This window comes from Alligator sinensis, unplaced genomic scaffold (genome assembly GCF_000455745.1).
Source record: "Alligator sinensis unplaced genomic scaffold, ASM45574v1 scaffold1051_1, whole genome shotgun sequence".
Lineage (NCBI taxonomy): Eukaryota > Metazoa > Chordata > Crocodylia > Alligatoridae > Alligator > Alligator sinensis.
This window is the reverse complement of record NW_005842473.1, coordinates 801,690-821,733: the sequence shown is the minus strand read 5'-3', so window position 1 is coordinate 821,733 and position 20,044 is coordinate 801,690. Positions and strand designations below refer to the sequence as shown.

At 46.6% G+C, this 20,044-nt stretch overlaps 1 protein-coding gene across 8 annotated transcripts in view; it reads right to left on the bottom strand.

Moving 5' to 3' along the window:
• Window positions 1–10,008, bottom strand: part of RNF4 (ring finger protein 4) — a 25,649-nt gene extending 15,641 nt beyond the window's left edge. Inside the window, exons 1-5 of one of the 8 annotated variants that reach the window (XM_025212582.1) lie at window positions 9,595–10,007; window positions 5,584–5,632; window positions 5,470–5,497; window positions 4,806–4,926; window positions 4,048–4,127 (exon numbers count right to left, since the gene is read on the bottom strand). In XM_025212582.1, coding sequence (XP_025068367.1) covers window positions 4,048–4,127; window positions 4,806–4,926; window positions 5,470–5,478 — 210 coding nt within the window. In that variant the 5' untranslated portion in view covers window positions 5,479–5,497; window positions 5,584–5,632; window positions 9,595–10,007. Of the gene's footprint in view, window positions 1–4,047; window positions 4,128–4,805; window positions 4,927–5,469; window positions 5,633–9,594 lie in introns of all 8 variants that reach the window. The other 7 variants (XR_003095775.1, XM_025212583.1, XM_025212581.1 and 4 more) reach the window with 7 other exon arrangements.
• Between the last annotated feature and the right edge of the window lie 10,036 nt (window positions 10,009–20,044).

Sequence of the window (20,044 nt, the reverse complement as noted above, 5' to 3'; positions counted from 1 at the left end):
CCCTACACCATGGCCCATGCCATGGCATCATAAGTTCTTAATGGCTCTGGCCCCACAATGGACCCTATAACACTCTAGTCTGGACCTCAACTAAATCCCTCCTAATCAGGCGGCGTACTCTGCCCTCATTCTGGGCTGCCAAGCTCCCTGCACTCTACTCCCTTTCAGCAGTGGCCCCCTCACTGGGACCTTTGGTTACAGGCCCTGGCCTCACCTCTCTCTAGGCCAGTCAGAACCCCAGGCCCCCTGGCTCTGGGCGTCCCTTGCAGTGGGCACTCTGGCCCTTTTGGTCCTGGCCCCAGCACTGACCAGTTGAGGGTGCCTCGAGTCAGGCTCCTGAGCAGCAAGCTCACTCTCTCTTATATGGGTCCACCTTCTCGAGTCCTACCGTGGGGGTTACCCTTCCAGGTATGGAGGCTGGGGTTTTAAGGCACCCCTCTTTGCCTTTCACCAGGGAGGTAACTCTCCTAGCATTTCTTGGGGGCTGTTCCGCCACAAATAGTCCCACCAGGCCACCCTTTGACAGCAGGGTGCAGTTTCAGGTCATGCCCAGGACCAGGACCATCCAAGCTTCCCCATAGCTCAGGGGTGGGCAAAATACAGCCTGCGAGCCACATCTGACCCACCAAGTACTTCCCTCTGGCCCATGGCGCCCCTTCAAAACCCAGGTAATGGTGGCTGCCTCTCTAAAAGCCTCCAGCAGCAGCCAGCAGCACCAGCCACAGCACCTCAGGCTGTTTCCTTGGGTTCTAGTTGTGAGACAACCAACTCTGACCTCAGCCTGACACAGCTGGCCACGCCCCAGCCCACCCCTGGCTCAGGCCACGTTTACAGCTTGAGAGGGGCAGAGGGGGCTGGGCCAGAAACTCTGGTGCCGGTGAGGGAAAACAGTGTCTGGGCCAGCTTCTGCTTTGCTGCACAGGACTGGAAAGGGCCCTGCCCTGCAGGTAAGCCCAGGAAAACGGCTGCTGTGCAGGCTTCCCCTGTGCCGTGCCATGTCACTCAGGCTGTGTGGGGTCGGGATGAGCTGGCACTGGGGAGGGGAAGCAGCAGCTGAGCCACAGCTCTGACCCAGTCAGCACCAGGAAGGAGAGGTGGTGGTAGAGCCGTTTACTGCTCAGGATGGGACGGGACGAGCCTGGCTGGAATGGCAGGGACTCAGCTGCACTTTCCCCCTACTTGCACCAGTCAGTCCTGAACGGCACACGGCTCCCGCTCGGGTCGGCACGGGCCCGCAGAAGCGGCAGTGGAGCAGCGTGCCGCTTGGGACCGACTGGTGCAGATAGTGGGGAAAGTGCAGCAGAGACCCTGCCGCTCCAGCCGGGCTCGTCCCGTGCCATCCCATCCCATCCGAAGCGGCACACAGCTACACCTCCGCTTCTGCTGGCCGGTGCAGACCCAGCCGGGCCCGTCCCATCTGGAGCAACATGTGGCTGAAGCCGGCTTCCCATGTGCTGCTGGGGACGGGGCGAGCCCGGCTGGGTCAGCACTGGCCAGCAGAAGCGGCGGTGGAGCATCTTGCCTTTTGGGACCAGCTGGCGCAGGTAGGGGGGAAAGTACAGCAGCATGTGGGGAAGCCGCCACTTTATAGGGGACACGATGGGCAGGCCTGGCCACACTGGGGAAGGAAAGCTGTGGCTGAGCCTCCTGCAGCTTGGGACGGGAGGGGTCCTACAGCACTGGTGGGTGCTGTGCTGGTGAGAGGACCTGGGCCTGGACTGGCTTCTGCTGTGCCACAGGGGGACCGGGGGGGGGGCCGCAGGCTGGGATAGGGCAGGACAGATATGGCAAGCAGGGCAGTTTGGTGCTGGATGGGCGAGTCTTATGACAGACCATATGACAGCCACCCCTCCAAATGGAGTACTTCCAGGGGCAAAGTGAGGGACTTCTAGTGGCAAAAGGTCAGGGGTTAGGGGGCGGTACTTCCGGTCCCAAGATAGCGACCAGGGGGTGGGTCAACTGTAGGGGTGGGGGTGCCCATGCAGCTCTCGACAGCTCACCAAAACTCATCAAGTGGCCCTCCACCCGAAATAATTGCCTGCCCCTACCCTTACCTCCAAGATGTTGTGAACCTCTGCTCAGCCGGGTGATGTTGCTTCCTAGGCTGCAAGCAACACACTGATGTCTCTACCAAGCTTGCCTTTGTCTGAAAATGGCCACCTTAATCAGGCACCTGCTGGCTGCCTGCTCCAGCCCTTAAAGTGGCAGGCACCAAAGGGGCACTGCCACAGTGGAAATTGAGGAAGGATGACCCCTGTGGTGCTTATGACACACACAACAGTCATGACCCAACTTGGGTTATGACCCTTAGTTTGGTAACTGCTGTCCTACTCAATGATATTAGGATATCCAAGGTAGACAGATTTATAGCAGAGACTAATTTCCTTCCAGGGGGTTTGGATGTGGTTTTAAGGATTTCATGTTGCCCTAACTACTATTAAAAGACAGGGGAGTAGGCAATGGAAGTAAGCAATTATGATTACTTCTAAGAATTTCACTTGAGTATCTACTTCACCTATGAGCATTTTTTGTGCAGCTTAGCTGTTCTTTGATGCACCATGGCAAATACCAATTCAAATAAATGCTGAGATGACCATTACCTTATATGCAACACCTAATGAATTTCTAGACTGCAGGAATCCCTTCCCTCATGCCTTCAGAAGAGATTTTCTAAAATATGGTCAAATCCTTCCATATAACAATCCCTAAATAAGCAGCCCACCTTGTAAAGGCAATGAGCATGTAAATTAATGCAGATTTTCAAGCCAGACTACTTACTTAAGCATTGGACTACAAACTAATGAGCTGAAATGTTGTACCCATTAAAAGTCTTTGGCTACTAGCTTCTTTTCTTATGCCACCAATTCTTTAAGTAACAGAAATTCAGATTTCTGTTCCAACTCTCAAATTCAATATATCCATTCTTATTTGTTGCACCTGTCCTGAAATTAAGATAGCAGAAATGAATTTTAATAAAAAAAGTTATTCATCTACAGCCTTCCAGATTTCTAGATATTAATGATATTAAAGCATATTCCCACTATGGCTTGTCAGAAATAATACCGTCTTTATTCTCCAAAAGTACCAGAACATTACTGAACCAAATTTCTTTTATTAAATTAAAAGTAACATGCTGACAATAGCCAGTTACAACATGCCCCTCTCCCCCCACCACACACCATTGCTTTCCATGGTGGGGAGGGGAGGAGGAGTACATACACACCCCCACAGCAAAGAGATTGCTGAATTTTATGTATGCTACTCTGAAAAGCTACTGTGTGTGTTTAAGAGCATGAACAGCAACATATAAGTTCTGAAGCCAGCATATAATTTTCAGTTATTTTCAACATTATTTCTTCTCTTACTAGGAAGTACCATAACATACTATCATTTAAATGCAGATGATATCTGTGCTTAAAAAAAAAAAAAAAAAAAAAAGCACCGTCTCTACTCTATAGTTTTACAATGATATAATACAAGTATAATACCAGAAAACTCACTTAGGACAGATGCTTTAGTACAAGGGTGCTCGATCCGTGGCTTGCAGGACAAATCCAGCCTATGGGGCTCCCCACAGCTCAGAAATATTTGGCAGTTGGGGGTGGGAAGCAGTGGTGGAAGCACTACATTCCCACTCCTTCACTGCCAAATTTTCAGACCCACTGGGAACCCTGGGGGCCAAATAACATGGTCCTATGTGCTAGATTTTGCCAGTGCATAGGGCCACATCTGGATGCATAGGGTTGCATCTGGGTGTCAGGGCATGACCCATATGTGATCCAGCCCGTGGACTGGCCCCATGTCACTTATCTGACCCATGAGGCCAAAAGGCTGGGTGCCGCTATTCTAGTATTCAACAGCATGCAACATCTACTAAGGCCAGAACATCTTCTGGTTTCACCTATATGGTCAAGGTAATGCCTGCATGTGTTGTTTAGTCAATCTAGAGTTTGGTCTTACTTTCTTTACAAGTTCTACATACAAGTGGCATAACCGAACCCTAAGCTGACCGGAGCATTTAGACAAGTGAACAAAATTACTACTTACCACAACAGAATCATTGCGAGTTAGATCAACTACTACAGGTTCAGAAGATTCACATGTGAGATCTACTACTTCTTCACCAGCTTAAAGACATAATATTATAAGTCAAGATCACAAGTGTGCACAGGTACCTGTCATTCCATAACAAAGCTGACTTCTGATTCTATAAAGTGCTCCCATACTAAATGCATGCTAAATGCCCAGTTAGTTTTTACCATCTAGTTCTTCAAAACAGACACCAAGTATTTTTCTTGTTATCCTCACCCTCAAATTGACAAAGAGTAAAAGTCTACTTTTGCATGGCTTGATTTGCTGCAGTAGAACAGCAGCAGTGTATTTTGACAAACTTGAGTGAGGCGTTATCTGAATAAGCAGACTGAGGCAGACGGAAAGGGAGAAAAAATTATTTGGGGGCGCTCCTTCCTAGAAGGTAAGTCCCACCCAGCTGGGACCCCACTCAACTTAACCTTGCTCCTGCTTCTGCAACACTGTCCTTCACCGCAGTGGCTTCAATCTAGTCCCCATCCCTCCCCTCCCCCACAGACTGACCTGCTGGGCTGGGGTGCATGCCTGCTTGTACACAGGCACTCAGCCCCCCCACCCCAGACTTGGATCGACTCCAAGAGGCTCCGAGATCTATTGGTGGATTGAGATCCACTGGTTGGTGACCACTGCTCTAAGTTTTAGAGTAGCTAGGTAGAAAGTGGGTTCCTACTACTCCAGGAGGAAGTTACTATTTCCAGATTAAAAAGACAGCTTACCACTTTCTTCAAGTTCTATTGGCTCTGCTTCTGAAGCCATCTCTGTAGCTGAAGCTGCCAGCCTACTTCGTTTTTGAGTTTGCCTAGAACCAATTTCTCCTCCACGACGTTTTCTTTGAGTCTAAGATTAAAAAAAAAAGACATGTCAAAATTTTTTTTTAAAGCTAAGATTAATATAATCTTGTTTTTTGTTTATAAACAGAAACCTAAAAGTACTCTATTTAACTATGGTCTGAAGTATATAGTTTTGGGTCGTTCCAACACCTGAACTAGGAATAACAGAGGAAAGGCATCAACACTAAATTTCCCCCCATTTGGGCCAAGCAGGAAAGGTGTATTATCATTTGCAAACAAAAGGCCTAGATCACAATGCTCAGTCATTCTGGGATTCCACTGACCACTTCAATCAGTCTGGCCTAAAACATGCCCTATAATCCAAGGTGCTTTTGGATTAATGCCATCAATATCTAGAGGCATTAGAATATTTAAGCAGGACACATGATTACAGCAACTTTCAATTTGCTTTTGTGCAATCTAGTGTACATAGATATTGTAATAAAGCATGTACTGCTTATAGAAAAAGCACAAATTGCTACAATCTAAAAATTCCAGAGCATTTGAGAACTGGAATAACGGACTGATTTCATTAAACAAAAATACTTACTGTGCTCATGGTATTTCTTGGATAAAAACTACAGAAAAAGTAAAAGGTACAAATATCATAAAATAAATTGCAAGGAAGCTACAATTTTCAAATTTCTATGTTTAGGTAGCATACAGTTAAAAGTCCAGATTTCTTTGTATCTTAGAATGGCGCTCTTCCAAACCTATAAAGAAAAGAAGAGAGACGATTACTTAGCTGAAATTCTTGTTCTCTTAAGTATAACCATCACTACAGATTCCCATTTTTGAATAACTGGGGGGGCGGGTGTTTGATTTTGCCCTGAACCAAGCAGAATCTCCCAGGGTTTAAGATTTTAGCCTCCGAAACAGGTATGCCTGAAGCATTTACCATGATGTTCTACAGCTAACAACTACTCAGAGTCGGTCAGAAATACCTGGAAGCCACAATTAGCTTTTCTTTCAAGCAAAAGATGGTAAATTCTCACATGTGCAAAGAAGTTACAGAATCCTCAAACTGAAGGAAGGGGTAGGGAATGGTAAGCGTAAGTGGCCATATTCAGAAAATTAAAATTACCCATGAGAAATTCTCTTTTCTACAGGAGAAATTCATCTCCATATTCCAACTTTTGGAAGTTAAACAGCTTGAGGAAGGGGCTATCAGGTTGGGAAGATGGCTCTAAAATAAATAGAATATAGAAGCAGCAGCATAGAGAATGAAAAAGAAAGATTCTCCCTTGTAATATAAAACAGCAGAATTCCCGTTTGGCAAGAAAGATATCCATTGGTATCATATCAATGGAAGCAATACATCTTTAAAAACCAACTCCACAGCAAGCAGTCCTACTGAACTTTAAGTGGTAGACAAAGAGATAGCCCTAACAGACACTGTTAGACATAATTTTGGGCATAGATGTCGCTAAATGATTTTAAGAAAAAAAGAACCCATGTGACTGCTTTGGCTGTCTTTTACACCGAGAGATCTGGATGTGTATGTCAAAATGTGTTCCATCTCAAAATGGCTTTGACAGGAGGACTTTGCAGTTCAGAAGGCTTGCCAAGCTTCAAAAGTAAGGGATGCAATCATCAAGTCATAAACATTACATGTAAAAATAAAAGAACCCACTGCACTGGGTATGAGAAGCAGCAAATCACTAGGCTGAAATCAGTCTCTCTCACATGGAGTTTAGTGACTTTGCATTTGATCTATCCTTTACAGCCATATTTGATTGACAGTGCCCTGAAGACTGTACACTGGAAAAGGATATTGTCTATCCTTACTGTAGGTGTTTGAATTGTGGTCAGCATGGATCCTACTGGAAGAATCTAGTAAGCAAGATCCTCTTCAGGATAGTGAGAATTAAGGGAGACAGCTGCAAGCAGGTACAGGAACACAGCTCTTCTAAATCTAGTACTGGATCTTGCTCCAAAGTCCACTGCAACATACTTTACAAACACCCTCATACTGAAATATTTTAGAAACAGACCTTGATAATGTCTGATCTTCAAGAGAATGAGCCTTGATGAAAAATTCAGAACAATGTTCATTTACCTACTGATAATTAACGCACTGAATGATGCAATCTACTTAACCAGTATTTGTGGTCTTAAACTGTCCTTAACAGGTATGGGTAAAATAAATGACTGTCTGTCAATATTATGTCACTAGGGCTAAAATTGTTAAGACAGGCCTAAGCTATTTAGATTTCTTCTATTTGCTGTAAAATATGACTTAGGGAAGAACATAGGTAAATTAATCAACTGGTTTACATGAAACTCAGATATGACTTTGTGGTGCAATTAAATAAGGCCTCAAAACTACTAAGTCCTTGTAGAATGAGGTATACAGGGGTTCTGCTGCTCAACTAGTCTCCTGGCTGAGGTGATGGCCACCAGGAAGACTGCCTCAAGAGTGAGATAATAAATGGAGCAATTCATGTAGGGCTTGAAAGGTGATGCCATAAGCTTAGGAAGATACTGTTGCGGTACTATGCCAAGCAGGTTCTGTGATCAGTGGTTAGATACACATCAGACCCTTGAGAAATTGATACCAAAGGGGAGGAAATTAAAAACAGGTGCATCAGAGGTCAATATGCCAGTATTGCTATTAACCAGACCTTTCCCATCTGGCTCAATTGGGGAGAAGCCTTATCTTGATGCCTTTCCTCTGTTATTACCAGAGGAAAAGAGTAAAACAGACCAAAAGCTACAATCAACCTTAAAGATTCAGGATGGAGGAACAATGAGGCCAATCCATACCATCTTAAGCAGTTCTATGGACCCCATCATAATACTGAAGTACCTTGCCGTATTTAAGATATTTGTCCTTTAATAGAACCACTGTAAGCTGGAAAACGCTGGTGCTGAGGTAGTATTAAGATGCTTCCTTTCTTTACCCACAAAAGCACCAAGATAGACCGGGGGGGGCGAGAGAATGTGCAAGGTACACTTATAAAACACTACAGGCTCGTGTTTGTATTCAGTAGAACCCAGACCATTAGCAGGGTTAGGTTTCTCAGCCCTTAAAAAGATCGAAAGCTTACATAACCAACCAGGAGTAAATCTAGCCACAAACAGCGGTCTGATTTTAGGGTGCTCAAGCTAAGTAGAAGCTGCATTTAAACAGGTGTGCTGCTCATCCTTGACTTGGCACAAGCTGTTACACATTAAGCAATTTATGAACTACAGGCAGTCCTCAACTTCTGACTCTGAGTTACAACAAACAAGATTTACAACATTTGAAAAATGACATCGTTTCGAGGTTCCAATGTGGGTTTTGCCTTTGCAACACTCAACACAGCTGCATCCAGCTGGTAAGTCTGTTCTGGTGGGGGGAGGTGGGGGTAGGAGGTAGAAGGGACTAACTGATGCACCCGCAACAGGGGAGGGATTTCAGCTGGGGCTGGGGCAAGCTGCCCAGCCAGGGTAGGTGGGGGTGGGGCAGGTGAACGGGGCCAGGGCTGGGCTCCAGGCAGAAGGCATTGGGAGTGGGGGCTCTGCCCTCCTGCCGCTTGCCCAGCCAGGGCAGGGGGGCATGGGACAGAGCTGAGTTCTGGCCTCCCTATGCCTCCCAGACAAGCCACAGCTTTGCCTCACCCTGCCCCGCCCCAGCTGGGTGAGCAGCAGCAGCGCATTGCGGAGGCACATGGCCCCAGATCTGCACAGGGCAGATGGCGGAGCTGGGGCTACGGAGGGGCTGCAGCCACCCTAAAATTCCCCATAGCCCCCACTGCCCATCCGGAGCAGCCCTGGCTACCCCAAGCAGATCCAGGGGCACACACCCCCACCATGTCCTGCCGCTGCCCGGCCTGCCAGGGCGGGGCGAAGCTGCGGCTCATCCGGGAGGTGCAGAAGAGGGGCGGCTCCTACTCCTGCATGCCGCTTGTCTGAGACAGCGCAGCAGCTCCGTCCTGCACCCCGCAGCTAGGTGAACAGCGGGAAGGGATAGCCCCTGCTCCCAGCATCACTGTACCTGCCTGGAGCTAGCCACGCCTGCGTCTAGCACCCCCCTGCCCTGGCTGGGTGAGCAGTGGCAAGGCATGGTCCCCGCTCCCAATGCTGCTGTGCCCTCCCTGCCTGCCCCATGCAGATCCAGGGGCACATGCTCCCTGTGCCCTCCTGGACCAGTGGCGCACAGCAACGGGAGCCGCCCCACCCTCTCCCCAAGTCCCACACCCATCCCACACCCCAGCTGGGCAGCTTGTCTCAGCCCCTGTCCCTCCCTCACTGCAGGGCCTCCATCTGCCCCTCCATTCCCCCCCCCCCCCCCCCCCCCCCCCCGGAGTTACCAGCTGGACACAGCTGCATCAAGCCTGGTAAAGGAACCAATCCCCAATTTGTACCATTGTTCTTATAGGAAAATTGGTTCCGAGTTATGACATTGTGACTTGTGATGTGGTTTTCAGGAACCAATTGTGTCCTAAGTCTGAGGACTGCCTGTATTCCAATATGAATAGTCCAGATTCTACTATGTCTTTTGGCATTTCAGACAGAACTTGAAAGAAGCAGAGCTGAGTAGGTGACAGTGGAAGTGATTCTTTTTTGTACAACTGCTTGAAAATCACCAAGCAGTTGAGTTTGCAAGGGAAACCAAACTTCTAAAACTCTCTCTTTTCTATATCTTGTACTTTAAGGACTAAGAACATCATCCTCAGACTTATTCAGGTACCTTAATTTTACTGAAGACCTGGGCCTAGTCCTAATAAGCACCAGCTTTCAGTCTGACATGGAGAAGATGCCTTTGCCCACCCAACCCGAGAGAACTGTAGGAATATTAATAAAAAGAAATAATTAGTGAAAGATGGAACTCTGAGCTGAACGTATTTTCTTCCATTGCAATTACACTTCCAAGGTTCAGATTACAATCTAGTTGCTTACATTCTTCTGAAACTTATTCTACCGTTACTGGAACTTAAGTGCCTTTAAATTTAGAACTAGTAACTTAGGGACAACCATCTACAAACAGTTTCACTGACAGTGACAAAGACTTAAGTAGGCATTCAACAGCTATTCCAACCCAACTAATTTTAAGAAATATACTTCAGTGAAAGAAAAAAAAAAAGTTTACATAGTTGCTCATATACCACCACAGTAATACAAAATATTTCACTCCCCAACTTTATCATCAGCCACAAGCTATCTAAATCTTCATCTTAAAAAGCTTACAGGTTCCTGTTGTATTTAATGCTAGCTTCTTCCTATTGGGTAGGTCTTTTCTTACTCATATGTAACCTTGACTCATAAAAGTAGCAGAGCTTTACAAACCAAGGAAAAAATGCAGCATAATGATAAATTATCTTTCACAGACACAAGTGCTACACAAGGGTTCATAACAATGAACTAGAGAAGTAGTAGCAGCTGAGTGTTCGTTGCTGTAGAGTGTTTTATCTGATCAAATTCTCTGAATAGAAACTGAAAGTACACACATTATAGCTTCTGGAGTAGCAACCCCCATTGCAAAGGTTAAATACGGAATCTCATAAAACAACCTCATTTTCTTTTCCTCAAAATCTTGTTATAAATTGTTTTTCTTGGGGACTACAACAACCCTCGCCTGTTTGCAGACCAGAGGTCGCTCACTCTGGGAAGCCTGAAGCAATTCTCCTTAATTAACTGAGCTCCAGAACGGAGTAAGAGAAAGACAGCAAAACGTATTTTCTTGGACACGTTATGGATTCTTTTTGCCTACCAGTAATCTAGGTGTAGGCAAACAGTGCCAAACTTCACGTATTTGGAGTGAAACTCACCCTTTCCACCATTCCTAAAGTCGACACTCTCCAAAAGATCAGGGCCACCTCACTCAGTGAATAAATAATGTGATGGTTTTATAAAATAACGAATGGTCCATTGAAGGTTGGCATGGTGTTCAACACATAGCTAAACCTGAATTGTAAAGTCTAATTTTAGGCATCTATTTTTAAAAGATTTGATCCCTGAGGAAAAGTAAACAGATGCAAGTGGATTTTTTTAAAGGAAGAGAATTCATATACAATTCAAATAACTAGTCATGAGATGTTGCAGCAAAAAATTTAGAATACAACGAGGGATTACTATTCATTCAAATATCCATAGCAACAGTAGGACAGAAAAAACCCATAATATGTACTAGAGCTTATGGTTTACTGCAGACTAACAGCTCTCCTGATAAAACTTAGTGGTTAGGGAATAACAAGCATATCTTTTAACAATCAAAAAGATTTTCTGCTGAGGCAGATCTACATTTTAACCAAGAAAAAGATTGTCCATTGGCCAATGGACAGCTAAAGGTCTCTATTTAATTGTCTCAGTGGGCACCTTCATTAACAACTTTATGCTCCTTTTCTTTTTGAGGAGGCATGGTTAGAATTTTGTTGCAGCCAGTAGGGTTCAGGAAACATAAGCAGCAAGGATTTTTTTGAGATACTTTTCGTTAGACCAAGTCTATAGTTGGGAAAGAAGTTAAAAAAGCTTTCAGGTACAAAGTTTCAGGCCCTTCCTTGGGTCTGGCAAAGAAACAGACTGGTGTTTGTGTCCAAAAGCTTGTCTAACTTCTCTCCCAACTATACAGTTGGTTCAATAAAAAAGAAAAATATCACCAAAGAAAAACAAACAAACCAAAAACAGCCCCTGCCTCCCCCCACCAAAAAAACAACAATGCTTATTTTTGTGAAAGGAAGAAAAAAAAAAAATGGAAAACTCTGGCTTCAATCCAGCAAAGTGCATGTTTAACTGGAACTACTAAATGTGCAAAGTCATGCGCATGTCCAAGTCTGCAAAACTAGAGTCTCATTTAGTTACTATGACAAGATCATCCCTTGCAGTAGCATTTTACTACTGTTCTCTAAACACTGTTTTCTACACAGTGAGGACCCACTAATACAGGGGTCAGCAACCCACAGCACATGTGCCGAGCATGGCACGCGAGGCCATTTTCCTCAGAACGCGTTGGGGCTGGGGAGGCAGCAGCTGTTTGCTCTGGGTAGCTGCTGCCAGCCAGGAGCCCAGGCTGCTCCCAGCAGGCAGCTGGTATGCTGTAAGCCCTGCTGGGAGCAGCCCAGGCTCCATGGCTATCAGCAGCTACCCAGAGCTAGGGCTGGCTGCAGCTGGGAGGCTACAAAACAGCTGCTGCCTCCCCACCCCCAACCCCAACGGGCACAGTGCCCCGGCACCTGCTGCCTTCCCAGAGCCTGGGGCCAGGAGACAGCTGGGGCTGGCCCCAGCTCTGGGTAGCTGCTGATAGCCATGGAAGCCCTGCTGCAAGTAGCCCAGGCTCCGTGGCTATCAGCAACTACCCAGAAACTGGGCCAGCTGCAAACATCTGCTGCCTCTCTGCCCCAGCCCTGGCCCCAGCCCCAGGGAGGCAGTACATACCAGCAATGCTCCCCGTTGCATTGCCCTCGCCGCTTCTACAAAGCAGCGTTGTAACCTGGCACGGCAGGACACAGCTGGGGGGGGCAGAAAGCTGCCTGTTCCCAGCTCCCCGCTGCCCTGCCACACTTCCCCTGTGTGCACTGGAGCAGTGTGGGCAGCAGCGCAGTTATGCCCTTCATTGCTGCCCCCGCCTGCAGGGGAAGTGTGGCAGGGCAGCGGGGAGCTGGGAGCAGGCAGCTTTCTGCGGGGCAGCAGGGCTGGGGGACAGGGGCAAAAGCAAGCCAAAAAACGTTGCCTACCCCTGCACTAGTATCATTATTATATTGTCTCTTCTGGTTTTACCCAAGGAAGTATATAATACAGGTATGGAAGTAGGTTAAAGGCAGCAGATAACAACAGACTTCTAAGCCAGGGGTGGACAAAATATGGCCCATTTTATCTGGCCCACAGGGCCCCTAAAAAAATGTAGCAAATTATTATTAATCTGTTCTTGGTTCCTGTCAAAGATGACAGGAACCAGGGGCAGGAGGGCCCAGGGGAAGCCCTAGTGGGCTCCTGCAACAGCAGGGCCCGTCTGGCCCTGCCCCCACAGCCAGAAGCCCCAGAAGGGGGCTCATGCTGGGCAGCCCAGAGGCAGCGGTGGCAGCCTCACTGCAGCATGAGCTCTGGGCAGGCAGCAGCAGCAAACACTGCCCGGTGCGGCAAGTGGGGGGGCCCACAGCTGTTCCCACTGTGGCACAGCCCCGACAGGTGAGCCCGGAGACGGTACAGAGCCCAGGCTGGCAGCGGGGGCAGCTTACAATTTTGGTGCCGAGCATGGGGAAAAGTGGCCCCTCCCCCATCCCATGGCCGGTGCCCCACACTGCAGCTGCTCGCAGCCCCCATGGGGCTACCCGTGCTTGCTCAGGACAGCTCTGCGCAGGCTGAGAGCAGCTGCAGTGGGGAGCATGGGCAATGGGGTGGGGCCGCTTTCCCCCTTGTGCTCAGCACCAGCTCATGCCCTCCTGGTGAGCACAGGGTCAGTGCTGCGCACTGCACCACACCTGTACCGCGGGACTGGGGAGGCATTGGGAGTGTGCGGCCATGGGAGCCAGCGGGAGTGTGGGGCCCACACCCGTGTCCTGGGGCCAGTGCCGGCAGGGCCCAGAGCAGGACAGCTGGAGTACAGGGTCCCAGCTGGCAGGGGCTCTATGGAGCCAAGCCAGCTCCCACCTCCCTGCTAGTGCAGCCCAGTCTAGCTCCACAGACCCCTGCCAGCCTGCGCTCCGCTGGCACTGGCCCTGGGACATTGGTCCTAAGACATTGGTCCCAAGATGGTGACCGGGGGCAGGGCACCTGTCAAGGAGCGGGGCTACCCATGCAGTCCTCGACAGCTTGCCAAAACTGGGTAAGCGGCCCTGTGCCCGAAAAAACTGCCCACCCCTGTTCTAAGCACATTAGTCTGTAGTTGAAGATTATGCTGTTAATACAAGCCAGACATCTGTTTTAGGTTGAAATGGCTTATACTAAGGGACCTACCTAATTCACAGAGGCTTCCTCCAGATTTTGTGGTCCCAACATGGTGTCGGGTGCATTTTTTGTGGCAGTGTGATGGGCCCCCCACGCCTCTGGCCACGAGGCCCCAGAGGTCCCACCTGTCCCCAGAGATTAACAGGTGTCCCCTGCCAATCTCTGGGGAGGGGTGGGAATTCCAGGACCCCTTGGTCACTCTCTCCCCCCACCACCCCTGGTGCTCCAGGATGCCAGGGCTTCCCACTGTTTTCTGTTTGCAGAAACAGAAGCTGCCTTCCCCCAACCCCCACTGGTTTGCTGCTGTTTTCTTGCTTTTTCATGGGGGACCTACCAAATTTGCAGTTTCTGCATAAACTGTGAAATCATGAATTTGGCAGATCCCTACTTATATTGAAATGTAGCTGAAGTGCATTTAAAAGGCCACTTCTGGCTGCATTGAATATTGCATGTTATATACTGGGTTTGAAACTACATATATTTGTGAGACTAAATACATTTTTCTTCTTTCAAAGCATTTGGGAAGCAGCACACACTGACTCCTTTAGTCCCACAAGAGGTAGGGACCACACTGTTCTCACAAAAGATAACCTTGGGAAGGCAAAATGTCCATGGAAATCCAACAAGATTCCAATGCCTTTAATAAAGGGAAACACTTTGAGAGGCGTATATGCGGCAGGCACAGGAAAAAGAAAAAAGATTGCAGGCCTTCCAGTGTCCAGCAACACGTCGGGCAAATAAAATGGGGACTAGGACGCTAGCCCTCTTTACTAAGATTCAACACTAAAAATAAAAATTGAGGCCTTGAAAGAAGAGAAACTGAATGTTAGCTATGTCCCAGCTCACTGAGTTAAAGAAGTTGATGGGTGCAGAAAACCCACAAGGCAAATCTATCTTCATCCTCTCCACCCCAATAATACTTCTAATCTCCCCAGGCATTTTTTAACATAGCCATTCCCTCCATCACACAACACAACACAGTACTAGCACTGCAGTGTATGGGCACAACAGAAACAGTCAAGCAGACTACAAATAAGATTGAATTATCTAGTTCACTTTCCAAAATGAATAAGGGAAGTAGCATAAATTCTACATTATTAAACTGAATTTAAAATATGAGAGATAAGTATGAGGAAAATGTTTCTAAACAGGGTTTAAAACTTGAGAGTACTTTTTACAACATAGGGATCTCTCTACAGATTTTGTTGTACTAACCAAACCTAGATTCTCAGGCCTACAGAAATCAGAGGTAAGAACTTATGCTTTTTAGTTCTTTTTGATATACAAACCTGAAAAGGATTTCTAATTTACTTTTTAAAAGGACTCAGTACTTTGCAAGCATCTAGAGTGAAAAAGGTTCATTTACTATGTTATTTTTCAGTGTTAAAAAAAATTAAGGAGCATGAATTTAAACCACCAGATGAGACTAGAAGAAAAAAAGAAAGTTTTTTTAGGAAAAAAAAAAAAGATTCAAGCACTGTCCTTCATGTCACATTCAATTAAGGGATAAAAGAAAGACCATATTCCTATTAACTAGTCTGTAAGGAACTGGTGAAGTAAAACTTGGTATCTGAAAGAAGCTTTTGTCTTTTTTTGTTAAAATGCAACTAACATAAGATGACAAAAACAGATGCACTGTAAAATTTGTCTGTAGCCCAAAACTAAAGGATAAGTTCTTTCAAATTAGACCTGGTACACGAAAGAAGCATCTAGTTAATGAAAAATACATTGGTGTTTCTGGTAGAACTACCGATGTAATTCAGGGAAGTTAATTTGCGGTGTAAGTGGTATTATTTGTGTTCATTTGAGAGAACTGTCCATTTGGATTTGAAAGAATGAGAATATGTCCAACGTGGACATGATCACAGATCCTAGTTTTCTCTGTAAAAAAAATAAAATAAAAAAAATCCAAACTTCTCTTATTAAAACCCCAAAATTCCATGTTTTCTGCAGAAAAACAAAACACCACTAGATAGATGCATAGGTAGATAGATATCAGTTGAACACAATGTTTTATTGATATATTTACAGTTTTAAAGCAAATTTGGAAGCCTACCAGTACCTCAATCATTATAATAAAATAAATTCTAAATAGCTATATATTTTGACATTTGATTTTGTTTTGTTTTTTTTTTTTAATCACAGAAAAATCGGAGGTCCCCCCCCCATCCCCTTTGCTCACCAAAGTCTTGTGTAACTCTAATTAAATCTGTATAGAAGTTCCTCCCATTAGCCATACCCATTCAGCTCCACCCGTTCAGCTCCACTCCATCAGCAAAACTAATACTTGAAAGCACATGGAAAAAGGTCCCTGGCATTTTCAGCATCATATCATTTACAAGATCTGCCTAATAAAAGTCAAGGCTTCCTTGCATGACCAGCCTAAGAAGCCTGAAACCATTGAAATCAAGGAACAACTCTGGCTAGAACATTTAGCGTGCACAGTATTTGCTAAGACAGCTCACAGAAATGACATGCCGAAGGACACTGATCTGGGGAATATGACAATTCAGTGCCTCAGCCCTGGAGATACTGCTTCTACTTTCATTCTTTAAAAGATATCACTATATTCTCACCAGCTCCCCTCCTATCACAGATATTTCCCAAAAGATATGGCTCTAGAGCTAGCGCTCCAAGCAGAAGACTTGTGCGCTTGTACCAAAGGTTATAGGGGTGTAGGTTGTAGTTGTGTTGGTCTAAAAGACATAGGCAAACAAGCTTCTTTGGGTGAATCTGTAGCAGAAAGCCCCCTTTTCCTCTTGCCTGCATTTGCTTTCCCCTCTTTGGATATGTTTCTCCTCTTCTACCTTTTCTTCCTTCCTCTTTCTTTCACTATAAGATAAGGAATTGTGTTTTAAAGTTTGTATGTGTGCATTTTGTATCTCCCCTTGCATTTTGGTATTTTTATCTATTTGTGAGCCATGGCATTACTCTTGTAGATTATATTTTATACTCTTCACCTTTTAACTAAATGTGTTTTAGTTTTTAGAAATAAGTTATACGGTGTAACAATGTTAACAAGGGCAGAAATCAAACCCCTGTTTCCCTGCATCAGGCGGCCCCTGAAAGAGGGAGTGAATCAGTGATTGAATGCATATCGCAGTAGCAGGCTTCAGTAACAAACGGCAATTAACAGCTAGGGAAAGGAAGAAATCAGTAGGAGACAATATAGCAACCGGGAATTCTCTAAACTTCACTGTTCAAGGGCTAGAAGCCCTGGTCTGAGTTAATCAACCCCGGGGACCAACTTTTGGGGCTAAATATCTCCAGATCAACCGCTCCCAGAGCCCTATTCAAAATTCATCAACGGACTCCCAAACCTGCATGTACATGCGAATAACCCCTGGGACTGACAGATGCCACCCAGTAGCCACCGAGGGGGAAGTGCCATGAGAGTCAACGACCCCTGGATTGGGCAAACGTGAAAACTGGGGAGTTACCAAAGTCTGCCAAGGACAGATAAAAAGCAGTGAAAAGTGACCCTCAGCAGCACTCTCTTGATCTCCAACTTGACCACCACCCAACCTGTCCAGCCAGAAGGACCAGATGGCAACCCCGTTCTGGAGGATAACACCACGCTGGAAGAAGCCTCGACTGGCCATCGACGGCAGACTCCAGGGCTTGTAGGATAGGGGGGGTGTCTGTGTGTGTCAGACCCAAAGTTCATGATTTGACTTCATTACAAAGTTTTAATCTGCCTAATAAACCACAATTTTAAGGATCCCGAGTTGGACATTTGTAGCCAACAAATCTGATATCTTTTATTAGGTCACACCGAATGGATCCAGACCATGCCAGGACAAGGAATGCAAAACTTGCCAGCACATCTTCGCCATCCCCACTATAACTACACCCCACAACAGATCCATCACCATTCCTGGATCTTATACCTGTACCTCCAGAAATGTTATACATCTCATCCATTGCACCAAATGCCCTGACAGAAAATGTGTAAGAGGGACCAAACAACAACTGCACACCAGAATTAATGCACACCGGAAATTTATCAGACAAGAATACCCAGTTACCTATGGAGGCACATTTCTCACAAGAAAACCACTCTCTCTCCAATCTCTCAGTTCTAATCCTCAAAGGGAATTTACAAAACACTTCGAGATGAGCCTATGAACTCCACTTCATCAACCTCCTGGATACAAAAAATCATGGACTAAATGCAGACATTGGATTTATGACACATTATAACCTGCCTGCCATTCGACTCCCCAGGTACTGCTCCACTATGCAACTGCTACATTCATCCCCCTTTGCTCCCCTCCCCCCACCCCGTCTCTCATCCTCTGATTCCTCAATTCACATCTTCACTGACTGACCAGACCAGCCTCTGGCTTCTTTACTATTCATTAAAGGAAGGCACACCCCAACTGCAGAGGCTTCCTCAGCCTGACGAAGGGTTTTTAAACCTGAAAGCTTGCTAAAAAATGTTTTTCTAACTATTTATGTTGGTCTAATAAAAGATATCAGATTCACCCAAAGAAACTTGTTTGCCTATGTACCAAAGGCTGGCATTTGCCATTCCTTACCCTACGGCCCTGTGCTTCCATTTCCTTCCAAAGCACAAAATGTTTCAATCAAAGGGACTCGCCTCTCCAGATCTGGCATGCTATCACTATCTTCCCAAGCACTTCTTTTGGATGAACAACATCAAATTGAGAACGAGGAGGGACAGGAAGCACTGCTACGCTTTGTCTAACATAGGACTGCGACCCCTGTCCTGAGATACCATGGGGATAAGCACTCTAGACAGAGGGCAGCGAAACATCAGTCAGGTGACAACCTGGAGCAGGCCGTAACTACAGACTGATATACCACAGAGAAGTCAAGCTGGAAGGGACCTCCAGAGCTCATCTAGTCCACCCCACTGCCTAAGGTAGGACCAGCCCTGTCCAAACTGTCCTGTACACATTCAGGTGCATCACGAGCAGGTCTAGGGAGGTGATACTTCCCTTCTATGCGCCACTGGTGAGGCTGCAGCTGGAGTACTGTGCCCAGTTCTGGGCACCGCACTTCAAGAGGGATGTGGATAACCTGGAAAGGTTTCAGAGGAGGGCTACACATATGGTTGAGGGCCTGCAGGTAAGATCCTATGAAGACAGACTGAGGGACCTGAATCTCTTCAGCCTCCACAAGAGAAGGCTGAGAGGTGATCTTGTGGCTGTCTACAAACTCATCGGGGGAGCTAGCAGGGAACAGAGGATACTCTGTTTACCAGGGCACCCCTCAGGGTTACTAGAAACAAAGGCCATAATGTAAAAGAGAGCAGATTTAGATTGGACATCAGGAAGAAATTCTTTATGGTGAGAGTTGCCAAAATATGAAATGGGCTTCCAAGGGAGGTGGTGCTTTTCCCTACCTTGGAGGTGTTCAAAAGGAGATTACCTGGCTGGGATTACTTAAACCCAGCGCTCTTTCCTGCCCAAAGCAGGGGGTCAGACTCGAAGATCTAATAGGTCCCTTCCAACCCTAGAAATCTATGAAATAATCTAAACTCATCACAAGACAACTGCAAACCATGACACAGCAAGAGACAACACCCGAACCTGCCACAGGTAGAGCAAGGGAACCATGGCAGCCACCGTCCTGCTTCTACCAAAAGTTAAGAGGAGGTTCTTTGGGTAAATCTGACATCTTTTATTAAACCACCTCAAATAGCTGGAAAAATTCTTCTTTGCAAGCTTTCAGGTATAAACACCCTCTGTCAGGCTGAGGAAACACCTGCAGTCGGTCTGTGCTCTTCCTGGATGGAGCGAATAGTAAAGAAGCCAGAGGCCGCTGTGCAGCCAGAAAGGCAGTCAGTAACCATGTAAATTGAGGCATCAATTCGGGGGGGATGAATGTAGCAGGTAAATAGTGGAGCAGTACCTGGGGGGTCAGATATCAGGCAGGTTATAACGTGTCATAAATCCAATGTCTTTTTAATCCATGATTTCTTGTGTGCAGGAAGTTGATGAAGCAAACACTGATACCCATCAAAAGCTTGCCAAGACAGATTTTTCCAACTCTTTGGAGTTGGCATATTGAAAGATACCAGATTTACCCAAAGGCCCTCGCTTGCCTGTGTCTGGAGCCCGACGCGGCTACAACCAGCACCCCTGCAGAAAGTGAGGCACAGAGAGAGCCCCAGCGCCCCTGGCAAAGCCGCCCCCAGGCCAGAGCACGCTAGCACCGGGGGAAACCCCGCCCTGGCCCCACCTCGCAGCAGCCTCCGGCGGGAGCCCGGCAAGCTCCTGGGGGGCAGCTGC